Genomic DNA, 24,279 nt, shown 5'->3' with positions numbered 1-24,279 from the left:
GAAATAAACTACAACCATACGAAGAAGCGAATCCTGCATAATACCTGCATCGCTATATTTTGGCATAGTAAGCAAATTGCAAAAACAAGCAGAATGCAATGCCCTGGCCCTAAAGCTCCTGCTTTTCTTCGCTTTCTTTTCCTTTTTCCCTTTCGTTTTCTTTCTTTTTTTGAGCTGTCCTGAATGAGACCCTGGAACAGCATGGAAAGGCATTCACTGACTGACGCGCCAGCTCCAGTGCAGTAGAAATGATCAAAACAAGGAAACAAAACAAATTTGAAGGTCACGGCTTTGTGTCTCTCAATGTCTAGAGTCTTCTCCGTCTCTATTTGTATGCGGCTGCGGCTGCGGCTGCAAACAAAAGGCCATGGCCTGTAGTAGACCTCTTTTCTTTTTCAGACATTCTCCGCCACAAACGCTCATTGCAAAAGAACTACGCTGAAAACACGTTTTTATTGTGCTGCGAGATACTTTGTTGTAGAGTGAATGTCTCTGTTGTGCTGTTGTTTTGACGCGCAGTGACTGCAGCCCTAGCTTTTTTCTTGTCTGCCCACACGCTCACTTTTTCTTCTCTCCTTCACTTATCTCCCATCATTCTCTCCCTGATATTTTTTCTATTTTGTTCTCCATCCTCTCTTCATCTCTATCCCCTTTCCTGTCATCTACTAGCAAGATCTTCTTCGCCTCGCAACGACTCTTCACGAGATATCTCGATAGGTAAGTGGTCTACTCTCGTGGGCACAACGCACCTCTTTAGCTTTCGCTTTTCTCTCTTTCCAACCAAAACAAATGCGCCTAACTAGTGCTTTTTTCTAGTTCTAATTCAACCCATTTCTTCTTCGACCCTGACTGTTTCCAAAATGGACAGCTTCGACGTGTCGGACATGAACAATGTGGTCCAAGAGGTCGAGGCCAGCGGACAAACAAACGGCCACAGGCAGATAAACATCGAGGCTGCCTCTCTAGCTCGATCTAAAGGATGGGCCCCCCCAGAAACGTACGACTATAGCAAGTACGTGGCTCCCGTGGGTCCTGCCGCTGGCCCTGCCGCCCCTGTTGCTGAGCAGTCCGAGATTGGGGGTGAGCCGCCAGCCGCAGCGGACCTTCCTAAGTGGGCGGGGAATGCTGCCAAATACGAGTGGAGGGATGAGTATGGTGACGTCGGACCTGAGATCCCTGAGCTCGAGGAGATGCTTTTCCGTAGCGAATTCATTAACCGTACTGGTTTGAAAATCAACAAGTGAGTACCAAATCCTTTCTTCAAATGCCCTAAGTAAGCAAACTCTGATCGCTCCTTAAGCTTGCAGAACATCGAGGTTGTTGCCGAAAGTAGAGAGCGTCCCAACCCTGTGAGAGACGTAAGTTAAAGTCGTCAAGAATTGAACGCCGTTGTCCACCTTGCTGACAATACCAAGTTTGACGAAGCTGGACTTCACCCGATTATGCGTGAGAACATCAGACTGTGTCGGTACGACGTTCCAACTCCGATTCAAGCCTACTCCATCCCCGCCGTGCTCACCGGGCACGACCTTATTGCCATCGCTCATACGGGTAAGTACACCACAACTCGATGGCCTACAAAGGTCGAAAGCTGAAAAGAGCACAGGATCGGGTAAAACCGCAGCTTTTCTTATCCCCGTGCTCTCTCAGTTGATGGGTAAGGCAAAAAAGCTTGCTGCACCTCGTCCAAACCTGGCTGCCGAATTCAATCCTTCCACGGACTCTGTTCGTGCGGAACCGTTAGTGCTCATTGTGGCCCCTACTCGCGAGTTGTCCACACAGATCTTCGATGAAGCCCGTCGTCTGTGTTATCGCTCTATGCTGCGTCCATGTGTCGTTTACGGTGGTGCTCCCACTCGTGATCAGCGAGAAGAGCTTCAGAAGGGTTGTGATATCCTCATCGCTACTCCGGGAAGGTTGCTGGACTTCATGGAGCAGCCGCACGTTCTCTCACTTAGCCGCGTCAAGTAAGACCTGCGAATTATTCCCTTCTTTTCTTGTAGCCATACTAACTCTGGGTAGATACACTATTATCGACGAAGCGGACGAGCTCCTTCAGTCCGACTGGGAGGAGGATTTCAACCGTATTATGTCTGGCGGAGGTATGAACTGTCCACGATGACTTCACTCTGTCTCCGCGGCTAATCCAAATAGATACCAACGAGGATGCGGACCATCGTTACATGATGTTCTCCGCGACATTCAACAAGTCTTGCCGTCAGCTGGCACGCAAGTTCCTCACTGAGGACCACGTTCGAGTTCGTATTGGACGTCCTGGTAGCGCTCACATCAACGTGGACCAGAATGTAAGTTGCCCAACCAGAGGCCTCCATTGAAACAAGTACTAAGAGAGCGCCTTCTCTCAGATCATCTACGCCGAAGACAATTTGAAGAAGAAATGCCTCTATGATCTTCTTCTGTCAATGCCGCCCTCGCGCACTTTGATCTTCGTCAACACCAAGACCCAGGCGGACTTCTTGGATGACTATCTGTTCAACATGGGACTTCCGAGTACCTCCATCCACTCAGATCGCACCCAGCGCGAGCGTGAAGATGCGCTGTAAGTGAAGTCGTTTCTGACAACAAGAGGCTCTTCTAACACATAGAAAGGCGTGCCTTCCGCACAGCCAGATGCCCTATTCTCGTTGCCACTGGCGTTTCTGCTCGCGGCCTGGATATCAAGAACGTGATGCATGTGATAAACTTTGATCTTCCTCGTGCCCTGAATGGAGGAGTCACCGAATACGTCCACCGTATTGGTAAGACACTTAGCCTAGCCCTAAACCCATGATAAAGCCAGACCACTGACAAAGAACAGGACGTACCGCTCGTATCGGAAACGAGGGCCTTGCAACATCATTTTATAACGAGGAAAAAGATGCGGAGCTTGGCCCTGACCTCGTCAAGATCCTTATGGAGAGTAAGCAGCGCATTCCCGACTTCCTGGAGATGCACAAGCCCACGGAGGAAGCTGTGACCTTCGATGACGACACAGACGACGAAGCTGAGAATGGTGAGGACAACGCGAACGATGGAGCCTGGGGAGGTATCCAAATGGACGACAGCAATGAACCCCCTAGCACGAACTGGGGAGCCGCTGATGACAGCGACGCCTGGGGAGGAGCTCCGGAAGTCACTGGCGAGGCTAACGCTGGTGGCGCCAGCTGGGACTAGTGGACTAACTTTTTCACGAAGGGAATGTTCTTATGTTGTGATGTCTGGTAATAGTGCCCAATAGGGTGTTGATTATTCTTCTCCTAAAAGATTTAGAACACGGTCCCGAGAGGAAGAACACTAGCAGGCTGTCTCCTAATTAAGCCTCGAGGACTTTGGTGACATCTTGGGAATCAAGCGGTCAGTCGTGAACGAAATGCTTTATTTGCTAGCCGATGATCATGAGGGAATTATGTGTTGTTGTCTGGACTATGCGTAGGGTATCCGAGTTCTGAGGCCCTAGGCTATATGGGATGGACGGCTAGCTGGGGTCTTTTTGGGACGATCACATATTTGAAAATCTAAAATACTGATAATCTATGTTTACTTTTGTTCTTTCCACTTCGGTACAGTCACCTGTGGTGTTAGGGTGTAGCTTCCCGTAGTAAAGAACGCGCCTTCCTGATTCGTACTCCAGCAAAAGGGCATCTCCCCAACTCCAACTTCGACTCCCTCCTTCCACCACACCTCCACACGACCGAAGATGGAGCCCAGTGAGCCATCACGACTATTCCGACTGAAACAGTCTATTGAAGTCGTCTGCCTCGGACAGAGGTCCCCCACCGCGAGACGAATCAGCCGTTTCCTCGATTCCCTCGCCATACCCAACATGGTGCTCATTATCCTCCTCTTTACCGGTTTCCTCCCCTTCACAAGCGCAGCCGCGAGTAATGCCGCTATGTTCAATGTCAATGTCACGGACGCCGATAAACCCCCACCGATAGACGCCATGACCCCGTCTGTCCAGTATGGCATGAACCTCATGGAGGTCCAGCTGAGATACAGAGACCCCTTCATCATCGACACGTTCCAGTACAGTGACCGTAACGACCTTGGCTTCTGGCACGGCGCTGGCGAAAATCTTGACGTGCACTACGATGTCGATAGAAATCGTGGTGGACACTACGCGCGTTTCTACCCAAAGGATCCGGACCAGAACTTCCACACGCAGGTTTCCGCTTTGCACTGTACGAACTTTATGCCGTTTCGGGAGCGGTATCTACATGTTGTGTTCTCGGGATCCAACAAGTTTAGTATCTCGCTGAACCAGAATAATGCTGAGTGTCGACCGGGCAGGAACCCGTACCCGGCTACGTGGGATACAATCGAGGCGAGGCGGTACTTGAGCGGGAAGAATAACATCTATGTGCCCATGTCGCACTTTGCAGTTGATTTGTCGAAGGTTGTGTCAGTTTCTTTCAATGGGTTCTATACCGAGGAGAGTGTCACGCTGCATCGGATTGAGATTGTGCGCCACTTGCCAACTGGGGCATCAGTGCCGCTCAAACTGGCCAATGGTCAGATGATTCTCAAATGCTCGAGGCCCAATTCGTTTGCATTTGGAATTGATGATGGACAGCCACAGTTTGCGCAGGAGGTTATGAATATCCTTGAGGAGGAGAAGGTGCTCGTGACGTTCTTCGTTGTCGGGCAAGGCCTGAGAGATAGAGAAACCAATTTCACTGAAGTCTATAAGGAGATGTTGCGGCGAGGGCATCAGATTGCGCTTCATTCCTATACGCATCAAAAGTACGTTGTTTCAGTTGGACTAGGGCTTCGCTGTTCTAACACATGTCCCAGAATGGAGACATTAGACGAAGAGGATATTGAAGATGAGATCCTGGAGAGCATTGATGCCTTCAAGGACTACCTAGGAATCCAGTGTATGAAGTCTCTTTCCATCTACGTGGACAGTATTAACACTCACAGCCCGATACTTCCGACCCCCATACGGAACGATTGGAGCCAGAACACGCCAGATACTCGCAGCTCGAATACACGACCCGTATATTGTGAACTGGAGTGTCGACGTCGAAGACTGGCTCTGGGCCAACAGTGATACTCCAGAACGACAGATCGAAGCCTTCACACGCGATGTAATGAAAGGCGGAAATCTGGCCGTGATGCACTATCTCAGTCCGAGCACGGTTTCGTATTTCAGACAGTTCATCCATACGATCAAGAGTGCTGGTATGAACATTATGCGGATTGATCAATGTCTTGAGGACCCGCATGCACCTCCACTTACGTGATCGCCTGTTAGATGGATAGCTTTTCTTATGTCTATTCTTTATGCGTTCGTTCGCTTAGTATGGTTGATATTGGCGTTGTTGGTGCTTGCTTGGATATTCATATGGCGTGACGGTTGGGTGGGTTATTAGAATATACATATTGGACTGTCTTTTCCGACTCGAATCAATATGCAATCTGCAGTTGTCAGTAATGGAGTTTGCTTTTTAAAACAAATCAATTCAATGCACGTATCACCTGCCCACTATGCAATACAGTCAATAAGCATTCCTCATCAACGCCAACCCAGCCCAAATCATCTTAGAAAAAAATATAAAAAACAAAAAGAAGATATAGTCTAGAAGAAAAGACATTTTTTGCAAAGAAAAAGGCGATATAATAGAATAATCCAAAAAGAAAGTAATCAACCGAAATCCGGCTTCCGACACTTGGGTGCCGAAGCCAACATCCCATCCACCCTCTTCATAATCCACCCTGAACTAGAATCTGCACTCGAACGTCCCAGCTTCGGCGTCTTGTTAGTGTAGCATCTTCCAGCGCGGAAAGTAAACTGCAGGCATTGCGGGGCCGTCGCGCATAGCGCCTGGCAGTCTTCGTAGGTGTCGACGGCGACGGAGTGTTCTTCGGTGGAAAGATTGTCCCAGTAAGAGCGGTCGGGGGCGAGTTCCGGGTAGATGCGTTCTTTGAAGACGTCGCCGTGGAGGAGGAGGGTTTTGCGGGACTATTTGTTTGTTAGTTGGTGATTGACTTGGGGGGGGGGGGGGGGTATGGAGGGAAGGGAAGGGCACCTCTTTGTAGCGCTTCTGTTCGAATTCCCAAAGACTCTGTATATCCAGCGCAGACAAGTGATGGAAGGCAACGGCAGGATAACACCACGGACGACGGTAAAAGTCAGGCGAGAACTCGTCTAGCTCCGCGACAGCCGTGTTCTGCAACATAGGCCAGGAGAAATGCAACGGAACACCGACGTCCAGCAATATCTTGCCCAGAACGCAATCACCAGCCCAGTGGCCGGCCGTGTAGGCGTGGATCTCGTTCGATTTGACCGAATACTCATCAACAACGCGCTTCATGGCCGGGTTGGAAACGATAAAACCAGATCCTCCATGCGCGAAGACGACATCTGCAATCTGCGTCTCGGTACCGATATACAACGGATCCTCGGGGTTGAAATTTCCCAACCACGCCAGCAGGCTACCCCAGACGAAATACGTATCCGCCTCCATAAACACATACCACTTCGCATCACTCTTATACTTATATGTCCCCATCGTCATCGGCAGGAACTTCCACTTATCCAACTTCCACCCCGGGTTATCCGGTTTTCCCAGCGCGGAATTCGCAACGTCTGAAAAGTCATCCTGTGCTAGTCCAGCCCGCCCCATCGAGCGGATGCGGTTGTAGATGTTGAAGTCCGGGATGGACTGCTTGAGGTCTTCATCGGGCATGTTGCGCAAAGCATCATGGACACGAACGCCGGCGATTTCCTCATCATGGTCGGAGAAGATAACGTAGTTGGGGACGCAGCGGAGGGTTGTTTGGAAGTGCACGGGGACTTTGTCTAATGCTTCTGTGACGCCTGTTTTGAGGATGACGAGGACGTCTTCCATGCCGGGGAGGGGTGGGCAGATGGGGCCGTCCTGCCCCGTTTCGCCATTATTTGCATTTGCTTTGGCATTCTGGTTGGTGTTGGAATTGGCGTTTGCATTTGGACTTGTGTCGGCGTTCTGCGAGGTCTTGGTTCTGGCGGCTACAGCGGGGGCGTCGAGGTCGGAGCGGAGAGAGAAGAAATGGTAGAGGAGGAAGAGGGCGACTAGGGATGCCACCCAAGTAATTCGGCGGCGATAAAGGCGGGGGGTTATCATTTTGGTTCTGGTTCTCTCAATGGATGGGGTGTGGTTGGTGTGGTGTGGTGGTTAGTCGTTATTCATGTGTCCGCGCAGAGGACCCCTCCGGTGCTTCCTGGAAGAAATGTAGTCAGAATAGAGGTACAAAGTAGAGAAAAGGAGCGCATGAGTAAGAGAGAATGACATACAGAGTAGTGACAGTCACAGTCACAGCCAGAGAGAACGAGAAAGGAGAACGTGGAATTCGCCTTCATACAGATCACCGCCGAAAAGAGGAAGCGCGACGAAGATGAAGACGATCGCACATATTATGACGCGTTGTTGGTTTCGCATTCGGCGGCGCAGTCTTTTTACAGTGGGAAATGAGCCCCTGGAGATCTATACAATGCTTTATTACAGTTGGTAGTAGTACCCTGCAAATATTCAAATAGTGATGTCTCCCCTGAAATGAAAAGTGTGGAGTGGTCTGTTCCTGTGGAGGTCATTCTCCGATAACACTACAGTTGTATGCATGTACAGCCTACTTGACCATCCGCGAATGCAACTTGACCAGCTCCGGAATGATCAGTCGCTCAATCTCAATCCCTCCCTCACCTTCTGTATCGCCCGGTGCAGTACCCTCATTACCGCTTCCGGCCTGCCCCTCCTGAGCACCGCTAAGCGCCTGATTCCTTTTCTTAGCCTCCGCCAATCCAACCTGTGCCTCTGACCCCGAGATACTCTTACTCCGTCGCGACTTGGGAACCCGGATCCAGCGCTCGTACGGCGCGTCTGGCGTCACAAATACAACTTCCCACTTGCGCGTGCTGAGCAGGTTCCCGATAACCAGATGGTGCGAATATCGTTGCAGAGCCGTCTGCGCTTTATGTACTAGCAGGTCCGGGTCGGTTTCCAGTTTGAAGGAGACGATCATGCTTCCCTCCGGTGCCCAGCCGTCCACGAGGCGGTGCAGGAATTTCGGGACAGGGTCCAGGTCAATCACCAATTTCTTACTTTGCCCCTCTTGTTGTTGCTGTTCATTATTCTCAGCGGAGTTCTGTCTTTGTTCTGCGGACGATACCTCCGACGATTGAATCTTGTGCTCCGCCATCCGGTCGCTGGGAATAAAAAAGTCACTAACCGCCGCCGCTAGATAAAACAGCGCCTTGGACTTAAGGGGATGCATCAACTTCGCCAGCGACCGCAACTCAAACAGATACTCCGCGACCGTCGTAAACGGCAGCAGCAACAACCGATTGTTCTCCTTCGCATAGCGGTACTTCCGTAGCACATCCCGCATCTGATTCTGGTACTCGCTGCGCACCACGATCGGCCCGTGGTCCGGGCTCGTCGAATTGCTATCGCCCCCCGACGGAACTCCCTCGTCCATGAAATCCAAGAAACAATTCGTCGAGTGGCTATAGTGCCGCGAATACGGCAGTAGACTGAACTGCCGGTGCAGGAAAATCACCGCATACCCTTCCTGCAGAAAATACTCTGCCGACGTAGCTCCTCTTGTTCCTGCGGAGAAATTGTCGATGAAGCGGACCGTTTGGTTCTCTAGAGGAACTGTTGTGCCTCCGGATGTCACTAGGACTACTCGTCGGTTCTCCTCGGCGTGGTCGTTGATAAATGCGCGAGCTAGGGACTCATGTTTCGGGAGAGCTTTGGGGGGTGGGTAGTTGTTGAAGTAGGTCGATTCGGCTTCCTCTGGGGTTGTCATTGCGATAGCAAGGGAGGGATTGATATTGGTGTAGATGTAGATGCGGAGATGCGATTAGTGAGTCAGTTCCATTCGACCTCGGTCAATTGCGTGTCTTTATATCACCGCGATAACCCCAGCGAGGATTCTGGACAGAGTATGCGGTGGTTCCTGTTGAACGGTGTCATTAGCAGTGGTTTGGCAATAGTACAGAGTACTCGGTGCTCCATTGGCCTCAACACCTGTCTCCGGTGGACCACTCAACAATACGTACACCTCTCATATGACAAATACAATCCAATTGACAATCGGTCTTCAATGTACGCAGTAAGAATGAGAATAGGATAGATAAGAATGCTTAGTAGAAAAAAATAAGACTGAGGATAAGGATAATGCACGCTGACCGGCTCACTAGCCTCAGCTCCGCTTATGCCGAGGGGCTCGGTTTCTTTGTCTCACCGCTTTCGGAATAGATGCGTTGACGTCACTGTCGCGGGGTACCACGTGATTCTCCGCATAAGTATTCATGCATAAAGAGTAAAATGGTATGAATTGACAGTCTAGATCTTATATCAAGCTTATATATCATTATACGTCTTACAGATAGCGACTTCGAAAAGCTTGGCCGATGGTGCTCATCCGACTCGCCATTCCGCCCTGAATATTGCTGAGTTGTGCCTCTGCAAGCACTGACTCTGTAACATATGAATCTAAGGAATATTAGTAGGTGATACTATTATTGCATGGAAGGTGAAACCAAAACCGCCCTACCATCAATGTCACTGAAGCTGCTTCCCATACTAGGCGTGCCATCACTGGCTTCTCTCGGCCGCCGCGGGCTGGCTAGTTCGCCTCGTCGTGGACTTGCGACTTGACTAGCATGCCGACTGTTGCCACCCGACGGGTGGCTCACGGGGACCCCGGAGCTCGCAGAGCTCATTGAAGATTCTGTTGTCATGGGGTTTCGAGGAGTCTGTGGGTGTTCCGTTGAACGTCTTCGGTGGACATCTGGGCTTTCGGTATTGAGACGCAAGGTTGCGTTGAGGTCCTGCCCACTGCGCTCCCAAGGCCTATGCTCAACATCCCGCGAGTAAGGGAGGAAAGCTGGCGAGTCATCATCGTCATCTTCTTCATCGTCCCGTAGACCTGGCCGATGCATAGACAACTTTCCGAAGCGCTTGAATCTGGGATTTCGCCGGTTGTCTAGCTCCTCTTCATCAGACTCTGACTCGGATGAGCTCGTCGAAAGGCCCTCTTCTTCCAAAGTAGGGGATCTGCGAGCCGCTGCAGGTGGTGGTTGCTCTCGAATATTTGCAGAAGGTCGGCGACCGAAGCCTTCTGGTTTGGGGTCTTTCATCTCTGCCGTAGGAGTGACATTGCGGGATTGGTCTCGTTGTCTAATTTGGTTGACTGTAGCATTGGAACTGGTGCGCCGGGGAACGACTGTTTTTGTAAGAGTGCGTTCTAGAGATTATAAATAATTACTTACTCCTTTGGGGCTGTGCGTCTTTCTGTTGCGTTGTGAGACGACTTGGAGCGGGACGAGATCCTTTGGCAGTTAGCTGTGACAATCACGATACACATTGATGTACAACAATTCATACCTTGGGCGCCTTTAGCTTGACCACCCAACGCAAAACTCCCTGAAGTCGAGCCAAGCATTGGCGATGGAGAAGCCGACTGGACCGTGCCCACTTTACGCATTTGCGCGCGAAACTGAGTCAACTGCCGGTCATAGAGCCACGCAGCTTGCTGCAGAAGGAACTGCAGAGTCACGCCAAAATTATTGGCACTAGAGAAGATCAGTTGTTAGTGCGCTGAAGTATCCAAATTCATGGTACCCGTACAGTGTTTTCCCTGGAATAAAGTCAGCATAAGCTCTCGGCAGTTTAAGAAGCGTCAAAGCTAATACTCCATACAGTCTGTGTCATCTCCCTTGGAAAGCCGAGATAAGACATCCCAAAGAGCCTGGTCTTTTGCTGCATCCCATTCAACCTAAGCCTGTCAGCATGTATTCTTTCTCTACCCAGTCGGGTTAGAGGCACTTGCAGGTGGAGGATCCACAAAGTCTCCCCTGGGGAACGGCAGGCGGAGGAAGACGGTGAATTTGGAATTCCCTGGTTCAGCTGGGAGAGCCATTTCCTAGTCTCTTTCCCAACGCAGCGTAAGATGTAATTAAGAGCGGCCCGTGTTGATAATAATTGACAGGCAGCGATGTTGGACAAAGTTGAATGGATGGCAAAATGGGCCGTAGACCCCTGAAGGATCGAATCTTAATTGCTTGGTCTGTTTCAGGATATTGTACAATAATGTAGGAGATGGCGATGCTGATTGACTGGTGGTGGTGTTGTTGGATGATGTTGTTGGGTGATGTGCTTGGCCGATGATGAAGCATGTGCGTTGCATTAAAGAGTAATCCCGTGGCTGGGTGATATTTGGTTTGTTTACTTGTCTGTGCTGTTATTGCCACGACATACACGTGATATATCACTCCCATGTTTGCTCTCCTTCACACAATGCGTCTACTCTGTACTTCGCGGTCATTCTGTCGGTTCTATGCCTTCTTCTCTGGAAAATGCTAGGATCTGAAAGGCGATGCAGAGTGCTGAACCGCCTAACAAAGCCACATCGGGAAAGAGGGTCCTCAGGCGATGATCAGTGATGTTCTTCCGAAATAAAAGCCCACATCCACATGGCAAGGGCCCCAAGGTTGACTGACAATAGCACACAGTCTTGAGGATTTTCCAGGGAAACATCCTTTTTCAACCCCTTCTGAAACAACCGGCTGGAGATCCAAGCCGCTTACTGCGGTTGTTTCAAGTCTCCACGCGAGAGCCACGAGTTGACTTTAATTTTGTTCGCATCTGGGATTGGTAAATTTCTTGTCACGAGAATTTGGTGGGCCGTTATACCCACTTCTCCCTACATTATTGAACATTATCGGCATTCTCCCGGGGATTGTGCCTTTTCAAGCACCGAAAATACCTCGACGATACGAGTGCGAGTGCGCGTCCAGTTTGATTGCTCTATTGATCGTGTCTACTACATGTTATCGTGGACGTATCGACACAGGTTTTCGTTTTGTCGACGAGAGAAATCTCTGTATCACAACTGTTCTGCACTGCTCCGTACAGACACGGCTTGCAATCCCAATACGAGTCCACCACCAACCCCTCTGTGCTTAGGCCGCTCAAGCCTCTCCGATGTTATAGTCAATTCGCTTACTTTTTTCTTTCGCCTTTACAAAGTTGACAGTCCCGCTGAGTGCTTGGCTCCTAGTGACGATCAACACATCAACAATAATGTCGTGGTTTTCCTATCTCTATTACAAGCTCATTGCCGTGTTCATCCGAGCAATTGTGCGGTTTCGCTCTCGCAGGCGTACCGTGGTCCTTCCCGATGAGGTGTACCGTATTCCATCTAGAGAAACTGAGAGGACAATCAAGACCCATGTTTACCGATCATCATCTGCAGCCAAATTGTCACCCGTCTTGATCAATTTCCACGGCAGTGGTTTCGTTATCCCAATGCATGGGAGCGACGGTCCCTTTTGTCGCCAGGTTAGCCAAGAGACCAAATACACGGTGCTTGACGTGCAGTACCGTTTAGCGCCTGAACATCCATTCCCCGCAGCGCTGAATGACGTCGAGGATGTGGTCAACTGGGTACTCAATCAACCCACCGAGTTCGACTTGTCTCGCGTAGACATTTCGGGCTTTAGTGCTGGAGCGAATTTAGCGCTAGCAGCCTCATCGACCATTTACCCCCGAGACACTTTTCATGCTGTGCTTGCCTTTTATCCACCGCTCGATCTTTACACTGATCCAGCTGCCAAGGTTTCGCCAGACCCCACGGGAAAGCCTATTCCTCCAGCGACGGCCCGCATGTTCGACAAATGCTACATTCCCTTTGGCATGGATGCCAGGGACCCCCGCATCTCCCCGTATTACAGCGAGCCGGACCGCTTCCCAGACTGCGTGTTGATGGTGACGGCAGCTGGTGATAGTCTCGCGGGCGAAGCCGAAAGGTTGGCCACCCGTATCGGCGAATTGCCTGGTCGCGAGGTTGTCTGTCAACGGATGCAAAGCTGCAACCACGCTTGGGACAAGAGTGCCCGCAAAGATACCATTCAAGGTGATGCTAAGGAAAAGGCATATGCTATGGCTGTTGCAATGTTGTCTCGGGAGTAGTAAAAATGCTCAGATCAAAATATGGCTATGTACTCCGCACTGTGATTGTATAGACTAAATAACGATGTGAAACGCCTTTATAGATACAAAACCTTGGCATCCTTTGACGTTGATGAATCACACCCACATTTTTGAATGCCACGGTGCCTGCAGCCGGGCAATTCATTCAAAGCTGAAACTCAACGGGCCCTAGCCCTACTCTCCGTGCCACATGCCAGGGGAAATTAAGAGCAACGGAAGAGTAGTACACAATAAAGGCTTCTTTAGGATCTCCGAGATGTACCTGTAACTTGACGTATGCTGTATGCAATTGGCACCAACATGGGGTATAAGACAGATTATTCGCGGACGGCCGTGAGTCGGTCAACCGGCAAAAAAATTTTTTTTTAAAAAAAAAAAAAAAAAGGAATGCTCTCGTGGGTCAAGGAGAAATAAAAAAAATAAAAATGCATTATTTCCAAGCGGGCCCGATTTGAATTGCTTACAGAATTTGAGCACTGACTGAAGAGCGTCCATAAGACTCCATAGTCGGTCCAAGTCCATGACCTGACCCAGTCCTTATTACTTGCATCCCCTTTTCCTCACTTCTACGTACAACATACTGCGAGTACTCCGTACATACCTTTTAATCTTCTCTCGCCCTCTTCTTTCTCTCCTCATCGAATCTTCTACTGACCTTCTCCATCCGAATATTACTACTCTGTACCGTGGCCCAGTTGTCTCTATAACCACGGCACGTCCCCTGACCCGAGCCAGCTTTTGCCCCTCCTCCTTTTTCTTTTTTTATTCCATTATTTTTCTAGCATTCTTCTTTTGTTCTTTCTGTTTCAGTCTAGTTCGAGTTTCTCTTTGATTTCCTGATTAATTGTTTTGTTGTTTCTCCCCTCCATTTGCCGGACTTTGTTGGTCGCGGGCTTCCGATGTGCCTCATACCTCTATCTACAACTACAAGCATTGCTACCATCCTTACCACTATACTCGACTAGTCTGCGGTCGCACAACCATGAGCGCTCACAATTCGGTTGATGAGGACCAATACCGCAAAGAGGTCCTGTTACACCCGTCCGAGGAATCTGAACTATCCAGCAACCAGAAACTACTCGATGAGGCGCACCAGCTAGGCCTCAAAGTTCCCGAGATCGAGGTAACGGCGTCGCTCACGGCATCGATCGCGTCTGGCTTGGTCGATTTATCCTCTTCCTCTCCAGTCTTGTCGTCCGGCTCGTCAACCGGTCGCAATTCATTATGCGAAAGGCCAGGGACGGCACATCAGCAACAGCAAGGTCAGCAACAAGGTCAACAGCTACAGAATCGACCGCAGGACCAACACGCGCACCAGCATGCGTACCGCGAAATCCCCCTCGATCAGATCACCTCCTCCCTCTCCGAACTCACCGTCTCCTCCCGGCCAGTCAAATCCGGTAGCGTACGCTCGATCGCATCACTGTCCACGCGCCCCACATCATACTGCTCGAGTGATGGAAAGCTAGCACCCGCCGGTAGTGATGGAGCCACCGCAAAACCTGTGCATAGCAATCGACATTCCATGATAAGCCTGACGCCGGGGGAGAAGAAGCAGAAACGCAGGGAGAGTCTGAAATCCGCGATTGACAAATTCCCGTTCCGCAGAAGGCGGACTTCCGCGGCTGTGTTTCTCCCGCCCGAGGCTCAGATTACAGTTACCAAGGGAGAGCAAGGGGAGGAAAGGGTGTATGTAGAGTCGAAGCCTAGTGAATTGCAGTCGTCGCAACCTACAAGTGCACCGGATATTGCGGAGGATTCGGTTATGAAGCTTGAGATCCCGGTTTTTGATCATGGGTCGCTGCAGAGGAGCTTAGTTAATGCGGAGCTGGTGAGAATGCGCGAGGCGCATCGGTTGGAGAGGAATCGGCATGTCACGTTTCAAGCTGCCTTCATGAGTTGGCTGCGAAGTCATCAGCAGGCTTCGGTTGCCGATCGGTTGTCGGAGAATAAGCGCACGGAGGAAGAGAAGCGCGAAAAAGTTAGCCTCTTTTCTCTACTTCCCTTTTTAGTGTGTCAATTGTGCTAATACTCTTATGCTACAATTTAGAACACTGCCAACGCTATCAAGATGGAAGAGCGACAACTCGCCGTCGAAATAGAACAGCAGCGTGAATTCGATCGGGCTAAACAAAATGCGCGCACACGCATAAAGCACATGGAAGGCTACTTTAACAACCGAAGCCCACCATCCTCACCCGGTTCCGGTTCCGGTTCCGTAAAGCCCACTCTGCAACGAAAATACACAAGCCAACAAAAAGCCCAGTTGGCGCAGGAATATCATGACCACGAAACAATGGACCAATTGCATGAGGCTAAAATCAAGGTTCTCCGCGAGCGCCAGGAACGCCGCCTACAAGAAGCCATCGAACGCTTCGAGAATGAGCTAGACGCGATGATCGACAAACACGCAGAGGCTTTCTCGGAGCTACAGAAACAGCACCAACAGGAGGAATCGAATGTCTTGCAGGGCTTCGACGCCAGAAAAACCAAACTCATGCATCGCTGGAATCTGGAGGAGGCGATCCTGCGCCGCAAATTGGAGCAACAGCATGGTCAGCCTTATGGTCCTCTTCCACCGTTGACGTTTAATGATTCACACTACGAGACGCGAGATTCAGCCTGCTGTGTTGCTGGCAGCGGCGATGATGAGCAGATGCACCAGAAGGGAGATGGAACGATGTTCTAATACTTCCCCCCTCCTTTTCATCCTTCTCTTTCTGTCATCTTGATGATTTTTATGTCTAGTGATACCCTTTTCCTTTCTTTCTTCCCCCATTTCCCAGCATATATTTTGCATATCTTTCTTGGTTTCTTCTATTTTCCTTTTGGGTCGCATACTTGTCTCACCGTTTGCATTTGATATCCGCAGTTCGGGTTGGTTTCTCACGTCTAGCGTGGTGTTTTTGACTATACGTGTATACTTCTTTTCTATTTGCCACTGGTGGTTGATACTATTTTCTAATTGTAGCAACATGTTGCTTTTTTTTTTTTTTTTTTTTTTTTTTTTTCCCTTATCTCTTTTGGTCATTATCCAGACAGCATTACACACGCATCAGCAGTCTTTTGAGTTATATGCATAGCGTTAATCACTGGATTAGTTCATACATCATATTTATCCCAGTCATGACTGCGACGTAGTATACTGCTCTAACCGGTCCAACATGCTTTCCACCCTCCCATCACCGCCTGTCATGGCTGCTTCGAGCATCTTATCCCTACCCTGATCCCCAATCACAACCGCGCGCTCGACCATCCCCGTATTAGACAATTTAAACCGCCCCACACGCCCATCCTCCCATTCCAGCCGGACATATCGTGCTTCCAATGCTGTAGGTGATAGCGACGCAAGACCCATCGAATTAATTGGTAACCACCCTCCGTCTTTAACGTCGGAGAAGACATCCTGTTCAGAGTCAGGATCCTGATTCCGCACCCCGAGCTTCTCCCGCAATAACCCAATGGCGTCGTGTCTCTTCTGCCACGAGACTAGTTCGCGTCGGAGTGTTCGGACGAAGGCGTGAAGGTCTGGTTTTCTGGTTGGTCGCTTCTTCTTCCAGGGTTTAAGTTCCTCTTCTTCCGCGCCTTCGCCCTGTTCCTGGTCTGCTGTCTGCGATGGCGTGGGAAGGTATATTCGCTCTAATTTCTGCATCGAGATGAACGCGGGGATCGTATGTCGATGTATGCGCAGCCGCCGTTGGCCATCATGTCCAGTAACACGCTTTAGGAGTACATAAAACGGTCTCACAAATCGGCCGTTCCGCGCGCAGACATCAATGCGCACACCTAGTAGATTTTTTTCATGCTCCTTCTCACTATCTTTCCCTCTTCCCGACGAGCCATAAGGCGAAGGATCCGTAAACGGAAACGCGGTCGTCGAGAAAGCGATGCGGTGGTGGTTCGATTCGGAATGGGTGTTGGCGGATTGGACTAGGGGTGATGCTTCTGCAAGCTGCGATTGCGATTGCGATTCCAATGATGATGGTGGTATTGGGATGCTAGGGTTGGGAAGGTGTTTCTGAAGAGCGTCGGAGGAGAGTAGGCTGGAGGAGAGGAACCGTTTACGGGATTGGAGGGCGCGGACTGCGCGCGTTAGTATCGCGTCCAGAAAGGCGTGAAGAGTGATAGGATGGTGCTTACTTTCTGCGCGGATGGAGGAGATATCCGAATCTAGGTCAGATTCCATTATTGAGGGTTGTTTGGGTGATGGTGGTGTGTTGTCACGTATCTAGAAATCCGGAGGACGAAGACGGAGTGCTCGGACCACGTGACGTGATGCATGTGCTGGAGCATTTTCTTTACAGGCGTTGATATGCAGAAGTAAGCTTATTCTATTCAATTCTGAGTCCAATTCTTACAAGAACGGCTATATGTAATTGTTTGTTGGTAGAATTGCATAACCGCCGCAGAGGCCAACTATCCACAACCTCAGGCCTTCCACTTCCGAGCATTACTTCGCCTCTTCCGACTTTCTTTCCGGATGGACGTTGTCTAGTCTTTGACTTCTCTCCTTTCTTTCTCTCTCCTTCTTTTCTTTCGTTTCCATTTACGGAGTGCTAGGTTTTGATCCTTCTTTCCTTCAGTCGACCACTGGTCTGTTCTAAACTCGCCTCTCCTTATCTACCGAATACCCGATTGACAACATGCAATAGCATATTCGCCTTCGAACTAGATACAGTCTTTCTCTTTCATTTCTCGAATCATTTAATCCTGTCCGATCAACTGACGGACATAGCAACGGTACTCCGTACAGCAACGCTACCGATGAAGCCCAAGGGCCAGACCCTCAACAAACGCCGCTCCAAACCGAGCCTCACTCTCGCAACTGGCCACGAAAACGGCCATGCCAATCGCGAGAAAATGAACAGCAATATAGAAATGCGCAAGCGGGACACACCCCCGGAGTCCTCTTCCACGCGTGCAAACCGCCTCATGTCCCGCGACTCCTTCACCCTAGATGAAGAGCCCTCGATGCCCGTGACGCCGCAGACCCCGGGCCTAGCCACGACGAGCTTCCAGAACCTCCCGCATACCGATAAACGGAACTTCTTGTTGTTGGTCGTGTTGTACTTTCTTCAGGGCATTCCAATGGGTCTTGCAACGGGGTCTGTGCCGTTTTTGCTGAAGCCGCATTTGTCGTATGGGCAGATTGGGGTTTTCTCGTTGGCGTCATATCCATATTCACTGAAGTTGCTTTGGAGTCCGATTGTGGATGCTGTTTGGAGTCCGACATTTGGAAGACGCAAGAGTTGGATTACCCCTGTTCAGGTTATTGCTGGGTTGGCGATGATTTATTTGGGGGGTCGCATTGAAGAGATGATGACGGCGGCGGGAGCGAATGGTGGTGCTGGGGTGTGGAATTTCACGTATTGGTGGTTTATGTTGGTGTTTTTCTGTGCGACACAGGATATCGCCGTTGATGGGTGGGCTATTACGCTCATGTCGCCGCCGAATATCTCCTACGCTTCTACGGCGCAAACTGTGGGGTTGACGGCTGGTCATTTCCTCTCGTATACGGTGTTTCTGGCATTCAATTCGGCGGATTTTGCAAATCGCTGGTTCCGCTCGACTCCATCGGAAGGGGGTCTGTTATCGCTTGGAACGTACCTGAACTTCTGGGGATGGGCGTATCTGATTGTGACGCTATGCCTCGCCATGTTGAAAAAAGAGGACAAGACTCGGGAGCGGGACAGTATTATGCATGTATACCGCAGCATGTGGAACGTGTTGAAGCTTAAGAATGTGCAGACCATCATCCTCGTGCATCTCATCGCGAAAATCGGATTCCAGGCCAACGATGGAGTTACGAGTCTTAAGCTTCTAGACAAAGGTTTTGGACAAGACAACATGGCATTGGTGGTCTTGATTGATTTCCCCTTTGAGATCTTCCTCGGTTACTATGCCGGTAAGTGGTCCACGGAATACACACCCATGCGACTGTGGTGCTGGGCGTTCGTTGGTCGCCTAGCAGCTGCCGTGCTGGCCCAGGCCACTGTGGCAATCTTCCCGGCCACCCCGGAGGTTCCGTTTTGGTACCTGCTAGCAGTTATCGGAGAGCATGTGATCTCGACCTTCATGAACACGGTCATGTTTGTTGCCGTGTCGGCGTTCCATGCTCGTATTGCCGATCCGGTCATTGGGGGAACCTACATGACCTTGTTGGCTACGTAAGTTTTACTTCCCTCTTCTCGTCTTAAAAAACTATATAAACTGACATTACCAGTGTCTGCAACCTCGGTGGTACATTCCCTCGCTACTTCATCCTCCGCCTAGTCGACCTCTTCACCGAAGCAACCTGCACCCCCCCGACCACCCCACCTGCCGCAGAAACTCTCAAAGATGCCCTCGTGACATCCCCCTTCTCCTGCGCGCTTGAACCAGAGAAGAACCGCTGTGTTAATGGCGGCGGCACCTGCCACGTCGTCCACGACGGATACTACACGACCAATATTTTGTGTGTTTTGGTTGGCGTGATTACGTTCATGTTGTTTATTAAGCCGGCTGTTATCAAGTTGCAGGCGTTGCCACTTAGGGCTTGGAGAGTTGCGTCGGGGAATCGGTCTTAAGATACATCTGCTGTGATGAGCGGTTTGGTTGTGCTCAGGAGGACTGGGCGGGTGAGTGGCTTGGATGTATGATAACTTCGAGATGGATTGGTGCATTCTTGCGGTGTATTGGATGGTTATTCTTATGATATTATATAATTGATTTTTCTGATGCAGATTTTGTTACAGTAGAACTAACCTAACGTTATCAACCACCGAGTTGCGAAGTTTCCCGCTCGCCACCATAATACTCGAATCAACACCCAAGGATGCGTTAATTTTTCACTATTTTCACAGAAAATGCCTCTATCTCAAGAAAGCCGGCTTCAAATGGCTATGAGCGCCTCCAAAAAAAAAAAAAATTAAATCAATATTGAAGGCTGCTGAGATATATAGTGTGCCTGAATCTACTCTTCGATATCGGCTCAAGGGCAATAAATCACGCTCAGAAACACGTGCAAATGGCCACAGATTAACTGCATCTGAAGCGGAAACACTTACAAAACATGTACTGGAGGCAGGTAAACAAGGATTTCCAGTCCGGCCAGAGTTCCTGCGTGGAATGGCGCGTATATTACTTCGTGGGTGTTTGCAAGATTCTACTACAGAATTTAGAGTCAACTGGGCGTATAAATTGATTAAGCGCCATGAAGAGCTGCGGATACAATATAATCGAAGGATTACATACCAGCGTGCAAAGCAGGAGGATCCAAGAGTCATTCAAGAATGGTTTGAATCAGTCTATGCAGTTATCCAGGAATATTGTATCCATGAAGATGATATCTGGAATTTTTTATGAGACTGGCTTTGCAATGGGACTCTGCTCAACTTCAAAGGTGATTACTGCAGTTGAGCGCAGTGAGAAACCTCGTACAGTTATACGGGGCAACTGTGAATGGGTCACTGTTATTGAGACCATCAGTTCAAGAGGAATCCATAACCGCCAGTGATTATACTCAAGGCCAAAAACCAGCAAGCTGCCTGGTATCAAGATCCCGCACTTTCCAAAGATTGGCAAATTGACAAGGAAGACGTTTTATCCTTATATCCAGAAGCACGGGCAAAGGTGTTTACCCCAGACAATATAAGCAATGGCCTTGCAGGGGCTGGGGTTAAACCACTTGATCAAGACCGGGTTCTTGCGAAAATTACATTTCAACTTCGGACACCAACACCACCAGCCCTAGTTGAAGGCTCAGTCTCCTCTGCTTTTCAAACTCCGCAAAATACTTGCCAGCTTGGCCATGAGATTCTGCAGCTTGCAGAGGAGTCTCAGTGAAAAAAAGGCGAAAGCTCTCCAGCAGCCCAATAGCTCATATCAATCACCTTAAAAAGGCTGCGCAGATGGCAATGAATATGAACCTTCTTCGAGATGAAATTAGGACTCTTCGAGCTGGAAATGAGAGGAAAACCAAAAAGAAAGCAAGGAGATGTGGTATTCTAGGGAACAACACTATTCTACCTGTAGAAGAGGGCCAAAATCGGGCTCAGCAGCTTGATATACAGGCTAACAAGCAACCTGATGAGCTTACACCTGTGCCTCGAAAGAGAGCTCCACAACGCTGCAGTGGTTGTGGGACTATTAGACACACTATAAGGAATTGTCCCAGTAAGTAGCTATATATTCCAGTCACTGCATAATAAAATCAATAAACATTGTGGTTGAAAAAGCTCGATAATCATGGTGGGGAGCGGGAAAATTCGTAACTCGGTGGTTGACTACGTTACGCGAATCTGTAGGTGATGTAAGATAAGATTAGCATTCAATCTCGTTTTTCATCGCATCACAGGTACTCTATACTGTACTCCGCACTGCGATCACTAATTCATCTCTCTACAATCTCTCTTCTTCCCAGCTTTGCTTTATATATATCTAATAGAGCACGGCTATCAAGCGAAGAAAAACAAATTATCCGAACTGCGCGTCGCGATTTGACCAGCAGCGTGCAATCCGGTTATCCCGTCGTAGTCGCAAATTTTTGCTCTGTAAGCTCGCCACATCATTCAGAAGCCATTTGAAACCTATCTCATCCCCCTCATACAACATCCTCCGTTTACCCTCTGAAGGGACCTGGCAGATAAGAAACCTAGTGGCCAGCTCCTGACCAAGTGTCCATAAGAAATCCCTTGCTCTTCCGAAGAGGTATCTGCTTGAAGTGCATTCGTCGATTGGGAGGTGGTAGATAACATCCGATGAGCTGAATGCGAAGGCTACTTTGTTGAGGTTTGTTGAGGTTGGTAATGCAGAAAGTGCTAACTGTGCAGATGCAGGTGCAGATGTAGATGGAGGTGCAGGGCTTATTGTTGGAGGTGGAGATGCTGGTGACGGCGGCGTTGGCGATGCTGGTGGCGCAACATAGTTCTTTCTACGTCTTTTTGTCGAACGTGCTTTTAATGCTTCTGATTCTGATCGTGAGGGTGAGTAGGCAGCATCCGACCCAGCAGCATCATCAAGACTGTAATCCCTTCGTTGTGCCGGATAAGTGGTAATATTGGTGCTTTCACCACCACGGACACCATTCAACCGCTCGCTTCGCCGTCTGGCTCTATCAGCTCTTTCAGCATTTTTATTCATCATATATGTGCCATTTCCCGTACCAGTCGAATCAGCAGTCCGCGTCTTCTTCGATACATTCTGATCCATCGTCGTATACGGGTCGTTACCCGTAGCAGTTGAATTAACAAGCTTACTACTAGCCCGACCTTTAACTCGAGCAAAGCTCTCCTTGTGATGAAACTCAATCTTCTTCAAGCTTTCCCAAGCAATCGAACAGCACAAGGCTCCGACTCAAACCCACTCTTCGGATCCCACCCAAACAGAAAGATTTTCTTGTGAGAAAATTGCTCAGAAGCCACCATTTTCCCGTTGCTATGTCTATCAAGCAGAAATGTAAAATGATATGGTATTGGTTCTTGGACCGTGAACATTGAGAATGATGATATTGTTCTCCCATTCTGGTCGAAGACTCCAGGGCCATTTTGGGTACGGCCTATCTTGGTGGAAGCATGGTGGTTCCTGGTTAGGGTGTGCCCTGTGCCATCCTACCAGTGTATCTATGATGTTCTGTGGAACTGTTTTCGCACCGTAGATGTGTTGAGCGATAGTGAATTTTATCGCGGTTCGTTTAGCTGTTTGAGGAGCTGTAATAAGGGCTGTAACAGGAGCAGGAGCGGCAGTTGTAGTTGTGTCCTGTCCCATATTGATAGCACCAGTGCAGTCGCTTGTGTCATTTCCTTCATTTTCTTTATTCTGTACTGTATCACCAAACCCTTTGTTTTCATTGCTGCCTTCGTCTCCGTCTTCAACCCCGGTGTTGGGTACACTAATCACCAAAGGATTGAAAAATTCCTGAAAATCATTAAAAAACTTCCTCTGGAAGGTAATCTTTTTGATTCCCCTCTCAAACAATTGAACAGCGCAAGCCTCTGAATCAATCCCATCCCTAGCATTCCATCCAACAAGGAAGATCTTTCTGTGAGAAAACTTCCAACAAGCCACCAGCTTCGCATCACCATGTCCATTGACAAAAGTAAAACGATATGGTATCGGCTTTGAAACCCAAAACATTGAGAGGTCCAGTTCCTTCCCGTTCCGATCAAAGACTTTGTATGGCCATTTCTTCAATGATTGGTCTGGGTAGAAGCATGCTGGTCTCTCGTAGGGGTGTGCCATGTGCCATTTTTGAAGTGTATCGATGATGTTTGTCGGGACTTCTCTCTGGGACCGAAGATATAATGAGTGGTTGCTTTTGCCACTTGAGGAACTGGAGCTGGGGCCGGAGCAGTTGTAGGTGCACCTTTGTCCGGATGTCTTATGTCCGTATTATCATTACTTACTTGTGTCATCTTCATTTCCTTCGTTTCCTTCGTTTCTCTCATTTCCTCCCTTCTTTGCCCCATTATAAATTCCTCCATCTCCGTTTTCGTCTTCATGCCCGGCCTCAGGTACACTAGACCGCTAGAGAATCAGCACTGCCCTCTCTCTCTCCAATTACCGCGAAAAAAAAACAGCTTAGACCTACAATCTCGAAAGCTCCTCCTCTCTAATTTATGAATTAACCAGATCGAAGCACATTGACTCGTCAGGAGTCCTCTTCGTTGCAGCGTGCTGCTGGGGAGCCATTGGTTGTTGAGGTTAAGCATCCGGATTGGTGGATTTCTTCTACTCCTTTTTGATTGCGTGTTTATATAAAATTGGTATTATTGAGTATATATTGATTGTTGCATTATATTTGATCTCAGGTGTTTGAAATAGCAATTTTACTAAAACAGTGTGCCCTTCATATTGACATCGCAGTGGTTTTTGATATATATCAGTTTGTTCTATCCCGAACTCTGTCAACACAGCCCTGGAATCATAGCCATTGAAGGATTAGTGGTATGTCTGTATTAGACAAGCTAATCATAGAAACTATAATGGAAAATCGATATTTTGAATTTTCACTGCCGATGTAACGAAGACATAGGGGTCCGAGGGGAATATTTAGGATGGAAGACCTGTCTCCTCTGTTATCAATTGTAGACCTCCTACCTCAGATTCGTTGTGCTCATTGAATCCCAATAGCATTTCTGCGCTTCCTCCCAGCGAGGTATAAAGGAGCACGTTAGAATCTCTGAGCTCAATGTAACCTAAAGTCTTATCAGCATTTGCTACTTAAGCAACGGTTCTCCTCTCCAACTACTAATGTTGGCTGGATTTACAAATGCGTGCCAGCTGAAGTCCATAGAGGGCAGGTGTAAGACATAAATTT

General features: G+C 49.1%; 11 protein-coding genes across 11 annotated transcripts; 5 read left to right on the top strand and 6 right to left on the bottom strand.

Moving 5' to 3' along the window:
• Positions 1-860: 860 nt before the first annotated feature.
• EURHEDRAFT_554301 (DEAD/DEAH box helicase) lies at positions 861-3,250 on the top strand (the record flags this gene model as incomplete). The annotated part of the gene is made up of 9 exons (XM_040787585.1): positions 861-1,240; positions 1,301-1,358; positions 1,416-1,551; positions 1,592-1,967; positions 2,023-2,102; positions 2,155-2,306; positions 2,367-2,560; positions 2,611-2,759; positions 2,819-3,250. The coding sequence occupies 9 exons, from the start codon at positions 861-863 to the stop codon at positions 3,172-3,174; spliced, it is 1,881 nt and encodes a 626-aa protein (XP_040639794.1). The 3' UTR covers positions 3,175-3,250.
• A 726-nt stretch (positions 3,251-3,976) lies between these two features.
• Positions 3,977-5,246, top strand: EURHEDRAFT_514529 (polysaccharide deacetylase family protein; the record flags this gene model as incomplete). Its single annotated transcript, XM_040786277.1, has 3 exons — positions 3,977-4,743; positions 4,795-4,877; positions 4,924-5,246. The coding sequence occupies 3 exons, from the start codon at positions 3,977-3,979 to the stop codon at positions 5,244-5,246; spliced, it is 1,173 nt and encodes a 390-aa protein (XP_040639793.1).
• A 401-nt stretch (positions 5,247-5,647) lies between these two features.
• On the bottom strand, positions 5,648-7,109 carry EURHEDRAFT_453453 (glycosyltransferase family 31 protein; the record flags this gene model as incomplete). Its single annotated transcript, XM_040784116.1, has 2 exons — positions 5,648-5,965; positions 6,033-7,109. The coding sequence occupies 2 exons, from the start codon at positions 7,107-7,109 to the stop codon at positions 5,648-5,650; spliced, it is 1,395 nt and encodes a 464-aa protein (XP_040639792.1).
• A 416-nt stretch (positions 7,110-7,525) lies between these two features.
• Positions 7,526-9,166, bottom strand: EURHEDRAFT_411256 (phosphopantothenate--cysteine ligase CAB2). Its single transcript, XM_040781562.1, has 2 exons — positions 9,047-9,166; positions 7,526-8,943 (listed from the first exon to the last, which is right to left on the bottom strand). Exon 2 carries the CDS (start codon positions 8,791-8,793, stop codon positions 7,612-7,614), a length of 1,182 nt encoding a protein of 393 aa, XP_040639791.1. The 5' UTR covers positions 8,794-8,943; positions 9,047-9,166; the 3' UTR covers positions 7,526-7,611.
• Positions 9,167-9,317: 151 nt separating this feature from the next.
• Positions 9,318-11,117, bottom strand: EURHEDRAFT_411254 (multidomain presynaptic cytomatrix related protein). Its single transcript, XM_040781561.1, has 7 exons — positions 10,822-11,117; positions 10,692-10,767; positions 10,620-10,629; positions 10,377-10,564; positions 10,262-10,321; positions 9,544-10,215; positions 9,318-9,482 (listed from the first exon to the last, which is right to left on the bottom strand). The coding sequence occupies exons 1-7, from the start codon at positions 10,909-10,911 to the stop codon at positions 9,370-9,372; spliced, it is 1,209 nt and encodes a 402-aa protein (XP_040639790.1). The 5' UTR covers positions 10,912-11,117; the 3' UTR covers positions 9,318-9,369.
• A 957-nt stretch (positions 11,118-12,074) lies between these two features.
• On the top strand, positions 12,075-12,962 carry EURHEDRAFT_514526 (putative esterase/lipase; the record flags this gene model as incomplete). The annotated part of the gene is made up of 1 exon (XM_040786276.1): positions 12,075-12,962. The coding sequence occupies one exon, from the start codon at positions 12,075-12,077 to the stop codon at positions 12,960-12,962; it is 888 nt and encodes a 295-aa protein (XP_040639789.1).
• Positions 12,963-13,965: 1,003 nt separating this feature from the next.
• Positions 13,966-15,672, top strand: EURHEDRAFT_453676 (uncharacterized protein; the record flags this gene model as incomplete). The annotated part of the gene is made up of 2 exons (XM_040784142.1): positions 13,966-14,964; positions 15,034-15,672. The coding sequence occupies 2 exons, from the start codon at positions 13,966-13,968 to the stop codon at positions 15,670-15,672; spliced, it is 1,638 nt and encodes a 545-aa protein (XP_040639788.1).
• A 317-nt stretch (positions 15,673-15,989) lies between these two features.
• On the bottom strand, positions 15,990-17,212 carry EURHEDRAFT_411251 (uncharacterized protein). Its single transcript, XM_040781560.1, has 2 exons — positions 17,124-17,212; positions 15,990-17,066 (listed from the first exon to the last, which is right to left on the bottom strand). Exons 1-2 carry the CDS (start codon positions 17,167-17,169, stop codon positions 16,108-16,110), a joined length of 1,005 nt encoding a protein of 334 aa, XP_040639787.1. The 5' UTR covers positions 17,170-17,212; the 3' UTR covers positions 15,990-16,107.
• Positions 17,213-17,747: 535 nt separating this feature from the next.
• EURHEDRAFT_453454 (SD08430p) lies at positions 17,748-19,549 on the top strand (the record flags this gene model as incomplete). The annotated part of the gene is made up of 2 exons (XM_040784117.1): positions 17,748-19,150; positions 19,207-19,549. 2 exons carry the CDS (start codon positions 17,748-17,750, stop codon positions 19,547-19,549), a joined length of 1,746 nt encoding a protein of 581 aa, XP_040639786.1.
• Positions 19,550-21,333: 1,784 nt separating this feature from the next.
• EURHEDRAFT_522387 (uncharacterized protein) lies at positions 21,334-22,172 on the bottom strand (the record flags this gene model as incomplete). Its single annotated transcript, XM_040786866.1, has 1 exon — positions 21,334-22,172. The coding sequence occupies one exon, from the start codon at positions 22,170-22,172 to the stop codon at positions 21,438-21,440; it is 735 nt and encodes a 244-aa protein (XP_040639785.1). The 3' UTR covers positions 21,334-21,437.
• A 1-nt stretch (position 22,173) lies between these two features.
• Positions 22,174-23,428, bottom strand: EURHEDRAFT_522386 (uncharacterized protein; the record flags this gene model as incomplete). The annotated part of the gene is made up of 2 exons (XM_040786865.1): positions 22,174-23,339; positions 23,366-23,428. 2 exons carry the CDS (start codon positions 23,426-23,428, stop codon positions 22,407-22,409), a joined length of 996 nt encoding a protein of 331 aa, XP_040639784.1. The 3' UTR covers positions 22,174-22,406.
• Positions 23,429-24,279: the final 851 nt, after the last annotated feature.

This window comes from Aspergillus ruber (assembly GCF_000600275.1).
Source record: "Aspergillus ruber CBS 135680 unplaced genomic scaffold scaffold00009, whole genome shotgun sequence".
Classification (NCBI taxonomy): Eukaryota; Fungi; Ascomycota; class Eurotiomycetes; order Eurotiales; family Aspergillaceae; genus Aspergillus; species Aspergillus ruber.
Note: the sequence above shows the minus strand (reverse complement) of the source record. Positions and strands in the feature narration are given on the sequence as shown.